General features: G+C 44.9%; 1 protein-coding gene and 1 long non-coding RNA gene across 5 annotated transcripts in view; both read right to left on the bottom strand.

The window, feature by feature from the left end:
- ZC3H12C (zinc finger CCCH-type containing 12C) overlaps positions 1-1,786 on the bottom strand; it is a 67,027-nt gene extending 65,241 nt beyond the window's left edge. For 3 of the 4 annotated variants that reach the window (XM_059708012.1, XM_059708011.1, XM_059708016.1), the window contains exon 1: positions 1,335-1,661. Coding sequence is in view for 2 of the 4 variants with exons in the window: in XM_059708011.1 (XP_059563994.1) it covers positions 1,335-1,358 (24 nt within the window). In the remaining 2 variants the exon portion in view is untranslated. The other variant, XM_059708015.1, reaches the window with a different exon arrangement.
- LOC132240607 (uncharacterized) overlaps positions 1-17,510 on the bottom strand; it is a 419,797-nt gene that overhangs the window by 297,091 nt on the left and 105,196 nt on the right. The gene's annotated exons all lie outside the window — the stretch shown is intronic.

The following is a 17,510-nucleotide window of genomic DNA, read 5'->3' as shown; positions in this document are numbered from 1 at the left end:
ATGTGTAAGTGACCAAGGGATGTCATACCCACTGAACCCTATATATATTGAGCTTAAAAAGATAAAACATATATTGTGACTGCTTGTGGTTTTTGGAAAGTCTAAAAAATATGTTTGAGGTCCTCCCACTGTTTTCCATTCGAAAAATATGATGAAGTGAAGAAATGAAGAACTTCTCCAAATTCCTAAATGTAGAGTACTTAGCCCGAAGTATCTTTGCATCCATTCTAAGATGATTAAAAAAAAAAAAAAAAAAGGATCTGAATCCAGGAGGGCCTCGTGGGCCTGGGGATATTCCAACCCGGTTTTGCAACCAATAGGAAAACTCCCCCTAAATCCGAATTAGCATTTCGCCTCTTTATCACAATGCACGGAGCACAAATCAGGATTGTTATTGGTCACCCGAAAGGCCAGGAACCCAGGTCGAGGGAGGCTGTGTTTTAAGGAACCTAAAAGGGGTGAAGGATGAGAGTTTAGGGAGGACAAGTGGGATTCACGTCTCGGAGTTATGTTTGCACCACGTCTTTGTATGGAGTTCATACGAGAACCGGCGCAGCTAAAATGAGCGCTGGGGGAAATGGGGATTCGCTGAACTGAAGCGAGGGGAGCAGGAGGGTCGCGAGGGGCGAGGACGGGGGGTTTCGTTGGGCGGCCCGGGCGCGGGGGCCGTTTGGGTGCGGGATGGATGGATCATAAGGCGAACGGCTGGGGCCGGGGGTGTCGGATGCCTCACCCACGAGCGCGCGGGGCTGAGCCGCGGCGCCGGGCTGCGGTCCGTTTCCACGGGGCGCCGCTCGCCTCCACGTTCGGCGGCCGAGCCCGGGGCGGCCGGGAGTGGACGGGGCCCTAGGCCGCGGGCGGAGACCGGCCTCCCTCGCCCCAGATCCCGCGGGGGGCGCTGCCGGCGGGAGGATGCGCTCGGCTTCTCCCTCGCCCCGCCCGGACCCGGGCCCGGGGACGGGATCGGGGGCTGGGGGCCGGGGATCGAGGGCTGGGGGCCGGGGATCGGGGCCCGCGGAGCTCCTGACTCCACCTCCGGGCGTCCGCCCCGCTGGGCCTGAGCTCGCCGGCGCCGCCGCTCCCGCCCGTCCGCCCCCCCCCCCCCCCCCCCGTTCCTCCGGGCGGCTCGCCGCCGCGGCCCTCCACCCCTTCCCGAGGGACTAACCTGGGGACCGCTACCCGGAGGGCCGACCGCGCGAGAGGCGGCGACGGGTGCGGGGCCGCAGCGACAGCGGCGCCCTCGGCCCGCTCCGCGCTCCCCCGGCCCGGCCCGCGCCCTCCGGTGGCACAACTCCCCGCACGCGCGCGCGGCCCGGCCGCGTTGCCCAACCTACTTGCAGCGTCTTCTCCGCGGCCATCACAGCACGTCCCGGACGAGGGCAGCCCGGGGCCTCGGGCGGCCGCTCTCGCCTCGGCCCTGGGCCGCCGCGGCCGCCGCTAGGGCGCGGGGCGAGCGGGAGGCGCCCCCATGGCCGCCGGCCGCCGGCCCCTCGCCGGCCCGGCCCCGGCGCGCGCTGCTCCGCGGGCCGCACGCTCCGGCTCCCCGCCCGCCTGCTCGCTCCGCGACCTCCCGCCCGCAGCCGCCGCGCCGCCGCCGCCGCCGCGCCGCTTCCTCCTCCCCTTCCCTCGGTTCCTTCTCCCCGGGAGCCGAGGCTGCAAACCAGCACCTGCTGCTGGAGATCACCGAGAACTGAAACAGGAAACCCCGGGCCGAGGGGAAAACCCGGGAGGCGTGGAGAGGGTGCGGGGAGCTGCTGGAACCTGCAGGCTCGACCCGGCGCCGGGGCTGCCCGCCGTTCGTCCCCGGCCTCCGCCCCCCGCCCCCCGCGCCCCTTCCCTCGCCGGCCCAGCCCGGGGTCCCCACCTCCCCCCCCCCGCTGCCCGCTGCCCGCTGCCCGCTGCCCGCTCCCGGCCGGGTCCGGGAGGGCGCCCGTCCGCCCGGCGGCACCGTCACCCCGCGAGAGCACGCATCACCCCCGGGCAGCCCAGGAAATCGGGAGTCTGACTTCTTAGGGCAAGTTCCCCGTGGCCGTTCGCTTCGTATCCAGAAACCCGTAACGAGGAAAACCCGCGGCCATCATTAGCCAGACCCGTAAGGGAATTTAAACACACGAAGCTGTTGGGATTTCTTCCAGGGCAAGCACTTCACTCAGCAAGGAAGCCGGCCTGCTTGGAAATGGCAATCTGTCGACATCGAGGTTAAACCTGGGATCAACCCAGCTCTCTGTCGGGAGGTTGGGAGGGGACAGCCTGCGACACGGGCGTGGGCTCCTGGGCTGCGAGTGTGAACAGCCACGGGAACAACTTTTGTGACTTGTACAACATCCCGCACCACCGAGGTCAGCATTTCGGAAATGCTCAAATACTCGAATTCACCGGCCTGTGGGATGGTCACCAGGCGCCTCACTGCTAGCCTCGGGCAGGATGCAGCAGCTCTTTAGAGTGAAAGGGAAGGGAAGCTATGTGGATTGCGCCCCTACTGTGTGCCACACACTAGGTAGCCTGGTCTAACTGCATTTTCTCTTTTAAGGTTCACCCCAGCCATGTGATGTTGATCCCCTTTATCAGTCAGAAAATTGAGGTTGGAAGAATTTCCCCGCATTACACAGCCTGCATAGGAAGGACTCGGATCTGTTTGCATCCAGAGCACATATTTGTTTCACTGGAACAGAGTTCATGCCTTTGATAACACGTTCTCACCTTCAGTAGAATTATTTCTTGCCTCTCTGAATTGTTTTCAATAGGGCATCTGTGGTTTAAGCCTGGAATTGTTGGATTTGCTTGGACTACTTAATCGAGTGATGTCCACAATGCTTATTGTGGCTCAGGCTTTCTATTTTCTAGTTTAATGTTCTCTTTCTCTCTCTTTAGGAGAAAATAAATCTGCCTCTATGGCTTCCGGGAGCAGCACAGAGGTCCTTGCCTGTTGGCTGGCATCTGTTGCTCCTTAGCTATTGATGATGGGGTCCCAGCTGAGAGGGCTCCACTGGCTGGTGTCGGTGGGCATCCCAGCACCTCTGAGATGAGAGGGGAGCATCTCCCTGCGCCTGCTTTCCACTCCAGTAGGCCAGTCTTGGGGCGCAGTAGGCGAAAGAGCTGGCTCCTAGACTTCGTTCTGAGCACACGAAAGCCCTCCAGTCCACATTTTTAGTACCATCTGTAAGACCCTTAGGAAGTCTGGCAGCCTGCTCTCGGCAGCCATGTTCCTTGTTTTTATTGCCAGGAAGGGAAGCTTGCTTTGGAAAAGCATCTCCTATTACTGAGCCAAACCCTCAAAAGTCTCTTGAGCAGCACTAGGGATCAGCTTAGAAAGCCTACGTGGCTGACAGCCGTAACTGATGGCATCATTGGCATGATTTTTTAAAAGCCAGGGAGTTCCCCTACTCCACAATATCCACTCCTGGGATCGACCTTATTTCCCTCAACAGACTCAACTAAATTCCACTCAATATCGACTCAGCATGGCTATAGACCCGTGGTCGGCAAACTGCGGCTCGCGAGCCACATGCGGCTCTTTGGCCCCTTGAGTGTGGCTCTTCCTAAGCCTTAGGAGTACCCTAATTAAGTTAATAACAATGTACCTACCTATATAGTTTAAGTTTAAAAAATTTGGCTCTCAAAAGAAATTTCAATCATTGTACTGTTGATATTTGGCTCTGTTGACTAATGAGTTTGAGACCAAGGCACTGTATTAGGTCCTTTGGAGGTAAGAGACTGGGTAATTATTATAACTGCTAACATTTAGTGAGTGCCTACCATGTTCCAGGCACTATTCTAAGCACTTTGCACGTGTTCTCTCATACAATTCCCACAAAACCCCGATGAGAGAATAGCTATCATGATTTCCATTTTACAGATGGAAAAAAAAAATCCAGACCAAAAATACAGTCAGTCACTAACAATACAAGGATTGAAATGTAGGCAGTCTGACTCTAGAATCAGGAACCTTCTGTGAATAAGGTACTGCCCTTTATTACCTTCCGCTGTAGTTGGGGAGACGAAAACAGGAAAATTAAAAGAAAACAAGGTAATTTACAAGTGTTCAATGTGTGTCTGGGTGATACATGCAATGAACGTTCAGAGGAATCTCTTTAGGTTGGAGTGGTTGGGAGTCTGCACAGAAGGTGACTCTGAGTTTCAAAAAGGGGCGTGTAAGCTGGAAAACGTTGAGGAATAATGTTTTGATAAGCAGAGAGTACAAGGAAGGGCGGATCGGTGGAACGGCATGAAGAAAGAGGGAGTGTCAGGGAAAATTGAAGATCACCCTTTCAATGGCTAATAGCAAAACCTCAAAACATAGCCAATCTGTATTTGAGTTATAAAGTCTAGTCTGGATCTTGAGTTGTGACTGAATTGCCCATAATTTAAAACTTGGAGTGGCTGTGACTCCATAACAGGCAAAACCTTGAGCAGCCTCACAGGTTGAAAGCAAATGCTTTGGAAAGGACAGGTTGGTGGGAACATGATTGCAAGGGCAGCACTTCTTTCTAAACTATAGCTTCTGGGTAGACTACCACAAACCTAGATTCATTTTTGAACCTTAAAAGACAGAGTTTCAGGTGCCCACCACATCTCATCTGGCTGCCTCAACCTGGAACTTCTAATTCCCCAGTCACCTTACCCATGACCTTAAGGAACTATAGGTCACCCTCAGGTTCAAAACTGGTACACACCCCAGCACCTACTTCCACCTCAATCCAGAACTTTTCTAGTGGCATCCTTAGAAGTTTTCTCATAAAAAGTGGGTGAACCCAGTGTCTGCACTTGGGGGTGCAAGATAATCATTTTTCTTGTTCTCATGTCTCCTCCCTCTACCATTTTTGCCAAAACACTTACCGTAGTTGGAACAATGTCAGAAATCCCTTGGGAACACCTTCATCTCCAGCTCTTTGGCCAGCACTTGATTTCCTCTGAAGAGCTTCACCCACATCGCCAGGTGACTACTGTGGTTTTTCATTCACAGTTTCTTGTATGCCTTTCAGAGAAGTTCCGGTTATTCCAACGGTCTGTTAAATGTAAAGTCTCCTTAATATCGTTACCCTAAACAACCATCTCCTAAGCACATGGTCTACATAAGAGAGATACGAAGGCATAAAACTCATTCTTGACCATGTCTTCAGTGACTGGGTAGAGTTGCTTTTTAAAACTGAGTTCTTAGGGAAAGGAAACTAAAGGGCACGAGATATGTGCTGTTGACCAATCCCAGAGCTTCTCTCTTTTGATGAGTTGCCACAAGCTTCCAGACTAGCAGCATGACTCCTTTTCAGCACTTGTGGGAGGCCACCAGCGAGCCACAGCAGCAAGGTGTTCAATATGCTGTGCTGGGCAGCCAAGAGCTGGGTTTTCTACCTGAATCAGACAGCATGGCTGCCCGGCTTTCACCACAGTTGACCAACAGAGGAATTTTGAGGAAAGAAGCAATAATGGAATGAAAAATGCTCTTAAGGAGGCACTTTGCCATCTTGACAAGGACAACACCTGTCAGTGCAGTTCACCCTGCCCAGAAGTTTTGAAATTTTTATTTCAACACAGAATTTCAGGCATACCTCTGCAAGCACCTATTATTTCAAAAGGAAATTGGTATATAGAATTGCACATGGACAAAATCGAGATAGTTGGAAACAGAATTATAGAATTTCCAGGGTAGAGTGCATTTCACACTAAAAGCTATGTCACAAGAATATTAATTCCAGCTATTTGCAAAGGCAAAAAAATAGAATCAAACTAAATGTCCATTAATAGGAGCCCATTTAAATAAATTGTATTACCTTATTACATTAGAATGCCATTTACCTACTTAAAAGAATGAAGTGGCCCATCCGGTGTGGCTCAGTGGCTGAGCATCGACCCATGAACCAGGAGGTCACAATTCAATCTTCAGTCAGAGCACATGCCAGGGTTGCAAGCTGGATCCCTAGTGGGGGGCATGCAGGAGGCAGCAGATCAATGATTCTCTCTCATCATTGATGCTTCTCTCTCTCTCCCTCTCCCTGCCTCTCTCTGAAATCAATAAAAAAAATTATAAAATAAAAAGAACGAAGTGGCTTTATGTGTATGGAATAAACTATAAGATCCATTATTTATGGAAAAATTAATGTGAATAATAGTGTGTATAGTAAGCGACTATTTATGTGAAAGAAAAAGGTTATCTGCATTTGCTTACATCTATAATAAAAACGTAATATGCTAATTAGACCGGATGTCCTTCTACATGACCTTCCAGATGAAGCCGGGGCTGTGAGGGAAGCCCGGGTCCTGGGTGCCAGTGGGAAGCCGGTGCCAGCAGCTGGGGGAAGGAAGGCCTCCTTTTGCCCGAATTTCGTGCATCAGGCCCCTAGTATGGATATAATATCTCTGGAAGGAGGTATAAGAAGCTGGTAATGATAGTTGTCCTGGGCTAAACAATTGGATGACTAGGAAGGAAAAGTAGAGGAGAGATTCTTTTTACTTTATACCCTTTTATAGCTTTTGAATTTCAAAGTGGGTACTTGCATTAGCTATTCGGAAAATATTTTTGAAGTCTACATTTATTGGTGGTGTGTTACTATTTTTCTTGCCTTTCTACTTGATTCTATAAATAAACAAATATTGATTTTCTCAAGTAGTGCCACAGCCACAAAGAAGAGGAAGTGCGGGAGTCCTGTGAGTGGCACGTGTGGAGTCCGGGGCTTCCCAGTGAGAGGAACGATTCCTATGATCATGTGGAAGGGGAGATCCCATGATTGCTAAAGGATTCCCAGCCAGCATTAGTGGGGTTAGTCACTGATTTTACAACTTAATTGTCGAAAGTTTCAAACACAGATTCTAAAAGATTTTTGATGGGGACTGCTTTAACCAAGGGGAACATTTAGGGAAGTTCTCATTAGCTGATAGGAGAGAAGTTCATATCAACTTCAGGTGTCACAGAAGGTCAGCAGTAGGCATGGGGCGGAAGGAGCATTTTTTCCATAATGCTCATGACTTAGAATTATGTTCGCTTGTTTATTTTATCGTGTTTCCATACATCAAAAATGTAAGCTCCACGAAGGCAGGAGCGCTGTCTGTCTGGCTCCCCGCAGCATCCTCAGTTTTCCGTGCCTGGCACATGGAAGGCACTCAGGTTGGTCCCAGACTCTAGGACCAGAGCATCCAGTAACTCTCCAGCTTCTGGCTGCTAGTTAAGTATTAATCTGTTGGAAGGTAGTAAAGACATGGCCATGGAAACCAGGATTCAAGACTCCAGTCTCTGAAACAGTGGGCAAAGCAGAATTCAAACCTCAAAGGAACTGGGGAATTAGAAAAATACTTAAGCATAGGGTAGGTAACAAGTCACGGAACCGACTAGCAGAATGAGGTAGGGCTTGGCTTAAAAAAAGAAAAATAACCAGCCAGCAAACACATTAAAATAAAACAATTCCCCCAAACAAGTCACAAACATCATAACAATAAAATAGAAGAGACAGCCCCATAATTAGGGCTACAGTTTACAGGAAGGGCAGGATTATCATCCGAGCAGGTCTGCTGCTGGTGGTTAGGTTGGGCAAGTCATTGACTTAGCATCTCCGTTGGTTTCAGAGTCTGAGCTAGGACATAGGTAAGTGAGCCTAGTCAGAGAGATTCATCTAGCTAACTTAGCTGGTTTCAAGTACTCACATCCCTGGGAAATTTACACTGTCAGCTATTTTGGTTTGAAGGGGGAAATTCCAGGAGTATTCAGCCAAAGAGCATCCAAGAGTCAGAAATGAAGAGTCCATCCAGGCAGGAAATGATAAGCAGATCTCCATGTGACCCATAAGTGAGAGCTACAGACCTAGGAAGGGAATAATTGACTCTGAAGAGATAAATAGACTGGATCTGATGACTGTTGCTGGTTTTGGTAGGTCTGATTTTAGATAAATGATTTTTCTTCAGTATTATCTATTATCTGGTCAGTCCAGAGCACCAAGTGTTAACTTAGGCAGAGGTAGAATCAGACTATGTCTCAGGGCCTTCAGTTTGATCAAAACATTTACCTTATTTGAAAGAATGTTAGTAGTCCCCTAAAATGTCTTTAGTCCCCTGTGGCTTCCTCTAGTATTTGAGTTTCATATGCAGAACCCTGGCTTATTGAGAAGGACTAAGCCATCTGTCTTTTGAATAGTGAACATTTTCTGTCTTTGGCAGTCCCTACTTTTTAATGGAGATTTTGCTAGAGAAATTCAGGAATTTATCATTTATTTTGGAAAACTACAAGAGGCAGTTAAATGTTCATTAAGCTTTGGCAAGAACAACTTGTTTACTAAAGACACTGTTCTTACCAAAATGTATGATCACCACTTTTCTGTGGTTTGCTTTACTAAAATATGTGTTTGTGAGGACATTTTAGAGTGTTGGTAGGATTGGGCCTATACAATTACTTGTAGTGTCTTGGCGGTCAGTTATTTCGCATAAAAGTAGGAGTGGTAATTTTCTAAGACTCTTTTATACATGTATCCCCCCAATAGTGAAATTGAGACTCAGATACTTCAGCTATAGGGATCTTGAACAAGGGTTAATGGCAGTGGATTTCCCTGGCTTTAATATCTAGTACCTTTTAGTATTCTAATGTATTATTTTAAATGATAAAAGAATGCATGCTCATTGTAGAAAATTTTTATTGAGTTTATTGGGGTGACATTGGTTGACAAAACCATACAGGTTTCAAATGTTCAACTCAACAAAACATCATCTGCACACTGCATTGTGGGCCTGTCACCCAAAGTAAAGTCTCTCTCAGTCCCCATTTATCTCCCATTTGCCTCCATCCACCTTCCCCCCAGCCCCTTTCCCTCTGGCTATCACCATACTGTTTTCTGTGTCTATGAGTTATATATATATCCCATCGCCTTTTTTCATCTAGTCCCCCCCCCCCAAAACCACCTACCTTCTGATAATCATCAGTCTGTTCTCTGTTATCTATGTTTCCATTTCTATTTTGTTTGTTAAATTACTTTGTTCATTAGATTCCATATATAAGTGAGATCATATGATAATACATGCTCACTGTAGAAAAAACTTAAGGCACAACAAAACATAAGGTTTCAAAAATACAAATGACCGCTCATCCCATCAACCAGAGATAACCACCCTTACAATTTTTTCATTTTCTTCTGTTCTACATCTCTATTCCACTAGCTTCATTGATTTGATTAGATCAAGCGTGTGTTTATTGAATTCCACCACTGGACTTGGAATCCTAAAATAAAAGGCATGGTTCACATCTTAAATAAACCAAATATTTTCCCAGAAAGCTAAGACACACACTTGAAAATAAAAATCTAGAGAAAACACTAAGTTAAATATGATCAAGTGCCAAATGTGCCTGAGTTCGGGGCTAGCTCAGTCGGCTGTGATACCTAGGACAGGGATCTGAAAATAATTCTCTGTTCTCCTCAGGAATTCATTTATTCAACAGACGTTTACTGAGCACTCACTCTGTGCCATTGTGAGGATGTACCACTACCTCCTAAGGTGAACTTGGAGGATTCCTAAGCCAAAGCCAGTTACTGCTTCCCTTAGTCTATCTTGGACACTGCCAACTCCTCATCTACTGCCACTCATTGTCCATGAGCCACACTGGCGTTCTTGCTCTCTCTGCTCTCTGGAACACTCTTCCCCAAATATCCACAGGGCTTGCTCCCTAATGTCCTTCAGATTTCTGCTCAAATGCCACCTTATTACAGAGGCCATCCCTCAACACCTTATGTAGAATATTACGCATCACCTCCCTTCACATACATTCTGGTCACTATCCATCTCCTAGCTCTGCTTTTTATTTTTTTAAGCATTTCTAAAAATGCTACGTATATATGTTCTTCTGATAAGATGCCTATCTTAATGGGAATTTATTTATCTGAAGATGAAAATTCAGGAAAGTTTATTTCAACAAGGTAGAAGGAGAGAGAACAGGGGTGGCATCACTGTTGGGAGAGCTCACGTGGAACCCAGACAGACAGTAGTTATGGAGGTGAGGCTTTCTTCAGAATTCCCCGGATGGGTCCAACACTGAGACAAAGTAATGACAAAGGCCTTAGCTGTCCAGGTACCTGCTGCACATCATAAACAGCCAGAAGCAGGTTATCTAATCAAGTTGATTCCATCATGAACTCTGTTTTCTGCTGCCTTTTGTTACCACTTCTCTCCTGGCTCCTCCTTATCTGTCCCGATCAGTCTCTTTAGAACTTTTCTTCTGTCCACTCCTACAAAGAAATCCTTTCTGACCCATTATTTTATGGCTCCACACACTTGTCTGGGGTTTTCTCACCCATTCCTGTGGCATTAACTACTACCTACATTCGATGTTTGCCAAATCCATATTGGCAGCCCATATCAGCTGGTGCTGGGCAGGCATACAATCAAAGCACATTATATTTATTTACTCAAAATAAACTAAAGGCTTTTTGTGGGGGAAGGGAATCCTACTGTATGTCAGCCATTATTGTAGGTGCTGGAGAAGTTTCCTGCTCCAATGGAGCTCATATTATATACAACCAGTATACAATTCAACAAATACACACACAAACAAAAAACAATTTCACATTGTAGCAGAGGCTCTGAAGGAATAAATTCGAGTTGGGTACCAGCAGGTTTGGGACTGGCTCATGGGTAGGGGTCAGGGAAAGCCTCATTTGAATCGCATTTGAGTTGAAATGATGCAAAGGAGCCAGCCATGCAAAGCACTTTGTAGGTAGAGGAACTGGCAAGCGAAGGAGTCGTGCTAGCGCAGGTTTGTGGTGCCAGAAATGGAGGTCAAGGAAGAGAAGGAGGAGCAGTGGAGCTTACAGGGAAAGAGCTTGGTGGGAGTGGAGCCTGGTCCTTTAGATAGGTCTTTTGCGCTTGTTTGCCCCAGACCTCATGTCTTCCTTCCCTTTATCGTACCGCTGACTAGCCTCTCTTACTTTACCGGCCTGGTTCTTGTCAGTATTTGAGTTTGCGATCCTTCTTTGTCTTTGGTAAAGCACACTGGTGAGTACAGAAAGGCTCTATGCTTTTGTTTACTTCCGGGCTTCTACATAGGCTGCTCGCTCCGCCTGTAACACCTTTCCCTTAATGCTTTGTGAATAAAGATTCAGCTGAGGCCCTAACCGGTTTGGCTCAGTGGATAGAGCGTCGGCCTGTGGACTCAAGGGTCCCAGGTTCGATTCGGGTCAAGGGCATGTACCTTGGTTGCGGGCACATCCCCAGTAGGGAGTGTGCAGGAGGCAGCTGCCCTGATCGGTGTTTCTCTCTCATCGATGTTTCTAACTCTCTATCCCTCTCCCTTCCTCTCTGTAAAAAATCAATAAAATATATATATTTTTTTTAAAAAAGATTCAGCTGAGCAATTCACTCCTTTCTAGAAAGCCTTCTCTAATCTCATCTATCTGGGTTAGTTGTCCCTACTCTGTGCTCCCACAGTCGAATGTGATAACCAAGGCACAGAAAAGTTGAGAAACTTCCCTCAGATCATTGCACCCAGGCAGTTTAGCCCGCCCTCTGTACCATTGTGCTAGTCCCTGTCTCAGAAAGCTGCTGGGAGAACGACAGGGGATGATGCATGCCAAGCGTTTAACACAAGCCCTGACATTTGGAAAATACTCAGTAAATGTCAGCTCTAATTACAGACACACTCTCTGCCCCTGAAAAGCTTATGGTCAAGTGAGGGAGTTACAAACCTAGTAAGTCTATGAATAAGATGGAGAAAAATTTAAATGCCTAGGAAGATCTGTAGCATAGTTTAGTTGCTTCTCTCTTTTGCACCCTTCTCTGTAAAGTACCTGCCACTTAAAAACTGTAATGGTAATACTCTTTGAAAAAGAAAATATTAAAAGGAGAAGCAGGTCTTTTGGGAAAAATGATAAATTCCGTTTCAGACATGTTGAACCTGTCTTCTGGAGCATCCAGTTAGAGATGATCAACAGGTTGGGCAAATGGCAGCAAAATTCATTCTTCCTGAAGCATCATCCACGATTCTTCCCTTCCCTCACTTCCACATCCAACCTGGAAACCAGGCCTTGTTGGTTCTGCTTTCAAATTATATCCGTAATCTTCCCTCTTTTCCCCGCTGCCTCCACCCTGATCCAAACGACCACCTCATCTTCTTCATCTGTACATGAAGATACCAACAGTATTTACCTTATGGGGTTGTAATGAGGCTTACATCAGAGTTTATGTAAAGCACTCAGAATGCTATCTAGCATGTAGAGGAAGGAGGGACCAAAGAGTAGAAAGAGGACCAAGATAGTCTGGGGCCATGAGATCCACTAGATCAGCGGTTCTCAACCTGTGGGTCGCGACCCTTTGGGGGTCGAATGACCCTTTCACAGGGGTCGCCTAAGACCATCGGAAAACACATATATAATCACATATTGTTTTTGTGATTAATCACTATGCTTTAATGATATTCAATTTGTAACAATGAAAATACATCCTGCATATCAGATATTTACATTATAATTCATAACAGTAGCAAAATCACAGTTATGAAGTAGCAACGAAAATGATTTTATGGTTGGGGGTCACCACAACATGAGGAACTGTAGTAAAGGGTTTCGGCATTAGGAAGGTTGAGAACCACTGCACTAGATGAATGTTTCTAGGAGAAAAGTAGTTATCAGAGGTGAAGAAGATTGGGAACTTCCAAACATGTGATGTCTCGTTCTGTTAGGACATGTTTATGTAAGAGTAAAACGGAAAGTTGAATGGGGTTGTTCCACCCGGTCAGTTCATCAGAATAGCGTATACAACAGTTATCTACAGAAATGCTGAGTCAATCAGGGTCTCCAGGTTTGAAGGAACAAGACTCAGCTAGAATCGAGTTGACTCAGGTCACCTCTGTTGAGTCAAAACGTTTTGTGTCATGCCACCTCGCAGACTGCTGACCAGTCTGTGGATTGGTTTCCTTTGGGGATAGCTGCCCATCCTTCTTCAATCAGTGGAGGCTAGAGAGGGGGGTGACCAAGCCACCACGGTTGGGCAGAGCTGCCCTGTCAGCAGAGGCTCAAAGATGGAGCAGTTTCCTTCTCATTAGAAGTGACTCTAGACCAGTGATGGTGAACCTATGACACATGTGTCAGAGGTAACACGCGAACTCGTTTTTTGGTTGATTTTTCTTTGTTAAATGGCATTTGAATGTATAAAATAAATATCAAAAATATAAATCTTTGTTTTACTATGGTTGCAAATATCAAAAAATTTCTATATGTGACACGGCACCAGAATTAAGTTAGGGTTTTTCAAAATGCTGACACGCCAAGCTCAAAAGGCTCGCCATCACTGCTCTAGGCTCTGGGTGTGGCAAACACCACAACTGACAGCTGAGAGATACAGTTATGTTGAGGAAAGGTATGAGGTATGAAGTTTAATGCCTGGTGTTGAGTCCCAGTAATCCAGTTCCACTTTGAAGCAGCTCTGTGCTTCGGGAAATTTCTCTGATGCCTAGGTTCTCCTTTATTAAATAAATATTTATCATTTCATAAGTGTTTGCTTTGGAAACCTGTGTGTAAACTAATCACCTTGAATCACCCAGGTCTCACATAACCTCTGTGCTTAGTAGGAGCGATGGTTTTAGTTGAATTGTTAATTGCTGAAACCTTTGTTAAGATACTGCTCAAAGGCACTCCTCTCAGTGAATAGGACAAAGATATAATTCTCACAAAAGAGTTTCTCTTTCTTTCAGAGGTATAGGAAGAACTCCCTTAATGCTAATGAGAGTTAATATGGCCGACTCCAGCAAGACCGTCTAAACACAAGCACAATTTACTGCGATGAACTATCTCTGAAGGAATAGGGAGAAATGGGAAAGAAGAGCTAGTCAAGGCTCTTCTTCAAAGACACAAGACATCATACTAAGGAAAGTGGAAAGAGAAGGAGTACAATGAGGGAAAGTCCAATGGAAAAAGAAGGTTGGCCTATGATTTTAAAGCTGTTCTCTGTGGATGGGAATCACCCCACCAAGCACCCCAAGTGGGGCAGTCAGGGTGGAAAAGAACAAGCTGGAAGCCACAGTATAGTGTGAGGGCTCTGGAAAAGTAAGAGGGAACAGTTAATAAATGCAATGTACATGACATGTCAAATATACTTATTGCCGCCTGGAAATACATTTTAGAATTCAGAGTGAGAAAGCCCAAATCTGATAGCAAATTGTTTTTGCCATGGCTGCCAACTGCCTCTTGGTGCTTATGTTTCCGTTTTCTTCTCTTTTAACCTAGAAGAAACTACCCAGCTTCTAGATCTATAATATATAGCTGGAGTAATGTGTCCAATATTTAAAAAGTAAATACATGGAAATAGTCAGGATCCTGGTCTCATACAATAGAATTTATTAAAGAATATTGGGTATCTGACATAAGCTCTCGAAGGGCTGAAAACCAGGCTTGGAGGCACTAGAGCAGTGATGGCGAACCTTTTGAGCTCGGCGTGTCAGCATTTTGAAAAACCCTAACTTAACTCTGGTGCCGTGTCACATATAGAAATTTTTTGATATTTGCAATCATAGCGAAACAAAGATTTATATTTTTGATATTTATTTTATATATTTAAATGCCATTTAACAAAGAAAAATCAACCAAAAAAATGAGTTCGCGTGTCATAGGTTCGCCATCACTGCTCTAGAGCCAGGTACCATGTCTAACATCACACCACAGAAGTAGCCCAGGAAGATGTCAATATCTCTGTTGATAGGTGTAGGTACCACAGTTTGTCCAACCTCTAGACTGATGCTGACAGTAGAGATGGCACTAGAACAGCTGTGCCTGCCGCCTCTGGAAAATGAATGTAGCTTCTGTCCCTGCTGCTACAATTGCCACACTGGACTCAATGAGGTTCCTTCTTCTTTGGTCACTAGCTCCTGGTTCAAAATTGGAGGTGAGTGCATCCAGTCCGAGAAGTCTAGGTCATGTGCCAGCATGTTAGCTAAGCAAGCTAGTACCTGGTAAGTTCAGGTTCTGTAGCGGCAGGTTGGCTCTGTCTCTTAAGGTTTCTCACGCAGAGCAAAAGCTTTAGATGCTGGAAAGCCAGAAACATGAAAAATGTATACAAGGTTTATCTTCTCAGAATGCTTCCTTTTGGTCAATAAACCTTTGATTTAGTTATTATGAGATAGTTTAGCATGTAACTTTCAATCTTCTATACATTTGTCTTTAGCTCTCAGTTCTGGTCAATTCCTGAGAAGTCCCCAAGAAAGTGAAGACAGTACTGATTCATTAGATACTTTAACCTAAGTAACTCTTCTCCCCTGAGAAATATTATGTAAATAGATTGTTAGTTCAAAGTTTTGAACTTTTACTAGCATTAAAAATCAAGATGTGTTTTCTGTTGTGCAGAGATAATGATTAATACATTGAATAAGTGCTTGCCCATAAAAAAACAATGAATAAGTTTAAAGAAAAGCTTATGTATTCTATTTTTGTGCTTAAGATTTGCCAAGATTAGGTAGTATTACTATAATACTAACTACTACTACTACTACTACTACTAATAATAATAATAATAATAGAGACAAGGAAGGAGTAACACTATTTTATTTATTCTTAGTATTTTTGTTTGTTTGTTTTAGATTTCTGTCTAGAACTCTGACAGTACAGATACGCAGAAAGAAGCTCCAGCCTCTTTTTGTCACCAGTGGAATGTGTTTGTGGCTTAGCATCTAGGCTGTACAGAGCACGCTGTCTTATCAAAGCTATCTAATAGTCATTTCACAATTGATTAGCAATGCCAGCTGTAACCCAGATGCATGCCACATGTAAAAATTTCTAATATGCATGGCCTTATACATTGTCTCCCAACTCCTAGTGCAGCTAATTTAGAAGTTAGAGAACTATAAAGCAGATGGAATTAGACTATCCTCAAAAGCCTGGGAGATGTTTGTCCATCTGTTTGTGGTTGTTCCATAGTGAGATCATATTTCCCCAAATGATGAGAATAAAGGGACGAGTGGCCTTTCGTTGCTGCTTACTCAGTCTCCGCCTTTCCTGTGAGTCATTATTGCTTTCCAGCTCAATGCTGTGACCAGCCTTGCTTTCAATGTGTCATTTTCATTCATTTGGAAACTAAAGAGCTGTGCTTTGCACCATGCCCTTAATGCCAGCAAACCCAACTTTGTGGGATTATAATGCAGAGCTGTGCTTGCAACCAGTGCAAAGTGTTGCAGGCTGCTGATCTGAGCCAAGCAGCCACACTCAGCTTGAAGGCCCCCTTCAGAAAGGCCTAAGGGCTGCATGCTTGGGGCTAGTAACACTTCAAGGTCAGCCATGGCAAGCAAGCTGCCTTTATGCTGTGATTGAGAAGTACAGAGTGTGGCATGTAGGGAGGTATGGGCTGGTAGAAGTCACTGTAAAATGGTGATATATTTATACCTAAATTTCTTATGGGATGGACAGAGGTAAATGTAAGAGGCAAATGAGTTAATACATGTAAAGCACTTAGAACAATGTTGAAACTTGTAAAATATATTATCTCATTTAGTCTTTATAATAACTTTATTCAGATATGTTAAGTAACTTACCCAAAGTCATACACCTAGTTAATGGTTTGAAACCAGCATTTAAAACTAGTTCTGCCAGACATCAAGAACCTCTAACAATGAACTCAAATTCAACATCTAGAATTATGTCCTGTTGGTAATAAGATGTGGAAAGACCAATAAAGGAGGCTGACAGAGTTGCAAAGAGCCTGGAATTTTTGAGAGAGAAATTGTTGATTTGCAAAAGAGCTAAAGAAAACCTAGCATGTGTTGCTTCCTAGCTAAAGTTGTAAGCCCTATGTTTGTTTCTGTCTTATGCATGATCTTTAATAGATAGCACAATACTTGGCACATAGGAGACTTTCAATACATCTCAACACATTTTGTTGAATGAATGAGTAAAATAATAAGACTAAGAATTTATCACATAAAAGGCTTAAGCCTAAAGAAAATAGAGAAAAAGCAGGAAGAGATGGGGGAATTGGCTTGTTAACTCAAAAGATAGCAAGAAAAAATTAGAGTGACCATATTGCCTGAAGATGACTAGACAGAGATTTTACTGTCAGCCGGAGTCAGAGGACCCAGAGAAGTGAGCTGCTGGGCTACAATTTTGACTTATGTTACTAGAAAGGAGAAAGCTTACCAATTTCTCTCAGAATAGACAGGGCATTCTGAGTCCTGTTTAATTTTAATTTTTAAAAGAAAGGTTATACATGAAACTTTCTGTGAGAGATGGTCATTAATGATCCCAATAATTTTTTAAAATAGGAAATGAAATAGGGAATTTAATGACTATTGCAGTGTTGTTGATAGATATCTTATTTGACAGTTTGCTTTGATTCACGGCTATTACATAGTACCTAGAAGAACAGAGGGGTTGCATATCATAAAAGATAAGTTTTACTGTGGTACATCTACACGATGGAATACTATGCTGCTGTAAAAAGGAAGGAACTCGTACCATTTGCAACGTCATGGATGGAACTGGAGAGCATTATGCTAAGTGAAATAAGCCAGTCAATAAAGGAAAAATACCACATGATCTCACTCATTCATGGACAATAGAGACCAT

The sequence above is a fragment of the Myotis daubentonii genome, chromosome 9 (assembly GCF_963259705.1).
Source record: "Myotis daubentonii chromosome 9, mMyoDau2.1, whole genome shotgun sequence".
NCBI classification, from domain to species: Eukaryota; Metazoa; Chordata; class Mammalia; order Chiroptera; family Vespertilionidae; genus Myotis; species Myotis daubentonii.
The sequence above is the reverse complement of the archived record's forward strand: the minus strand, read 5'-3'. Positions and strand labels throughout refer to the sequence as shown.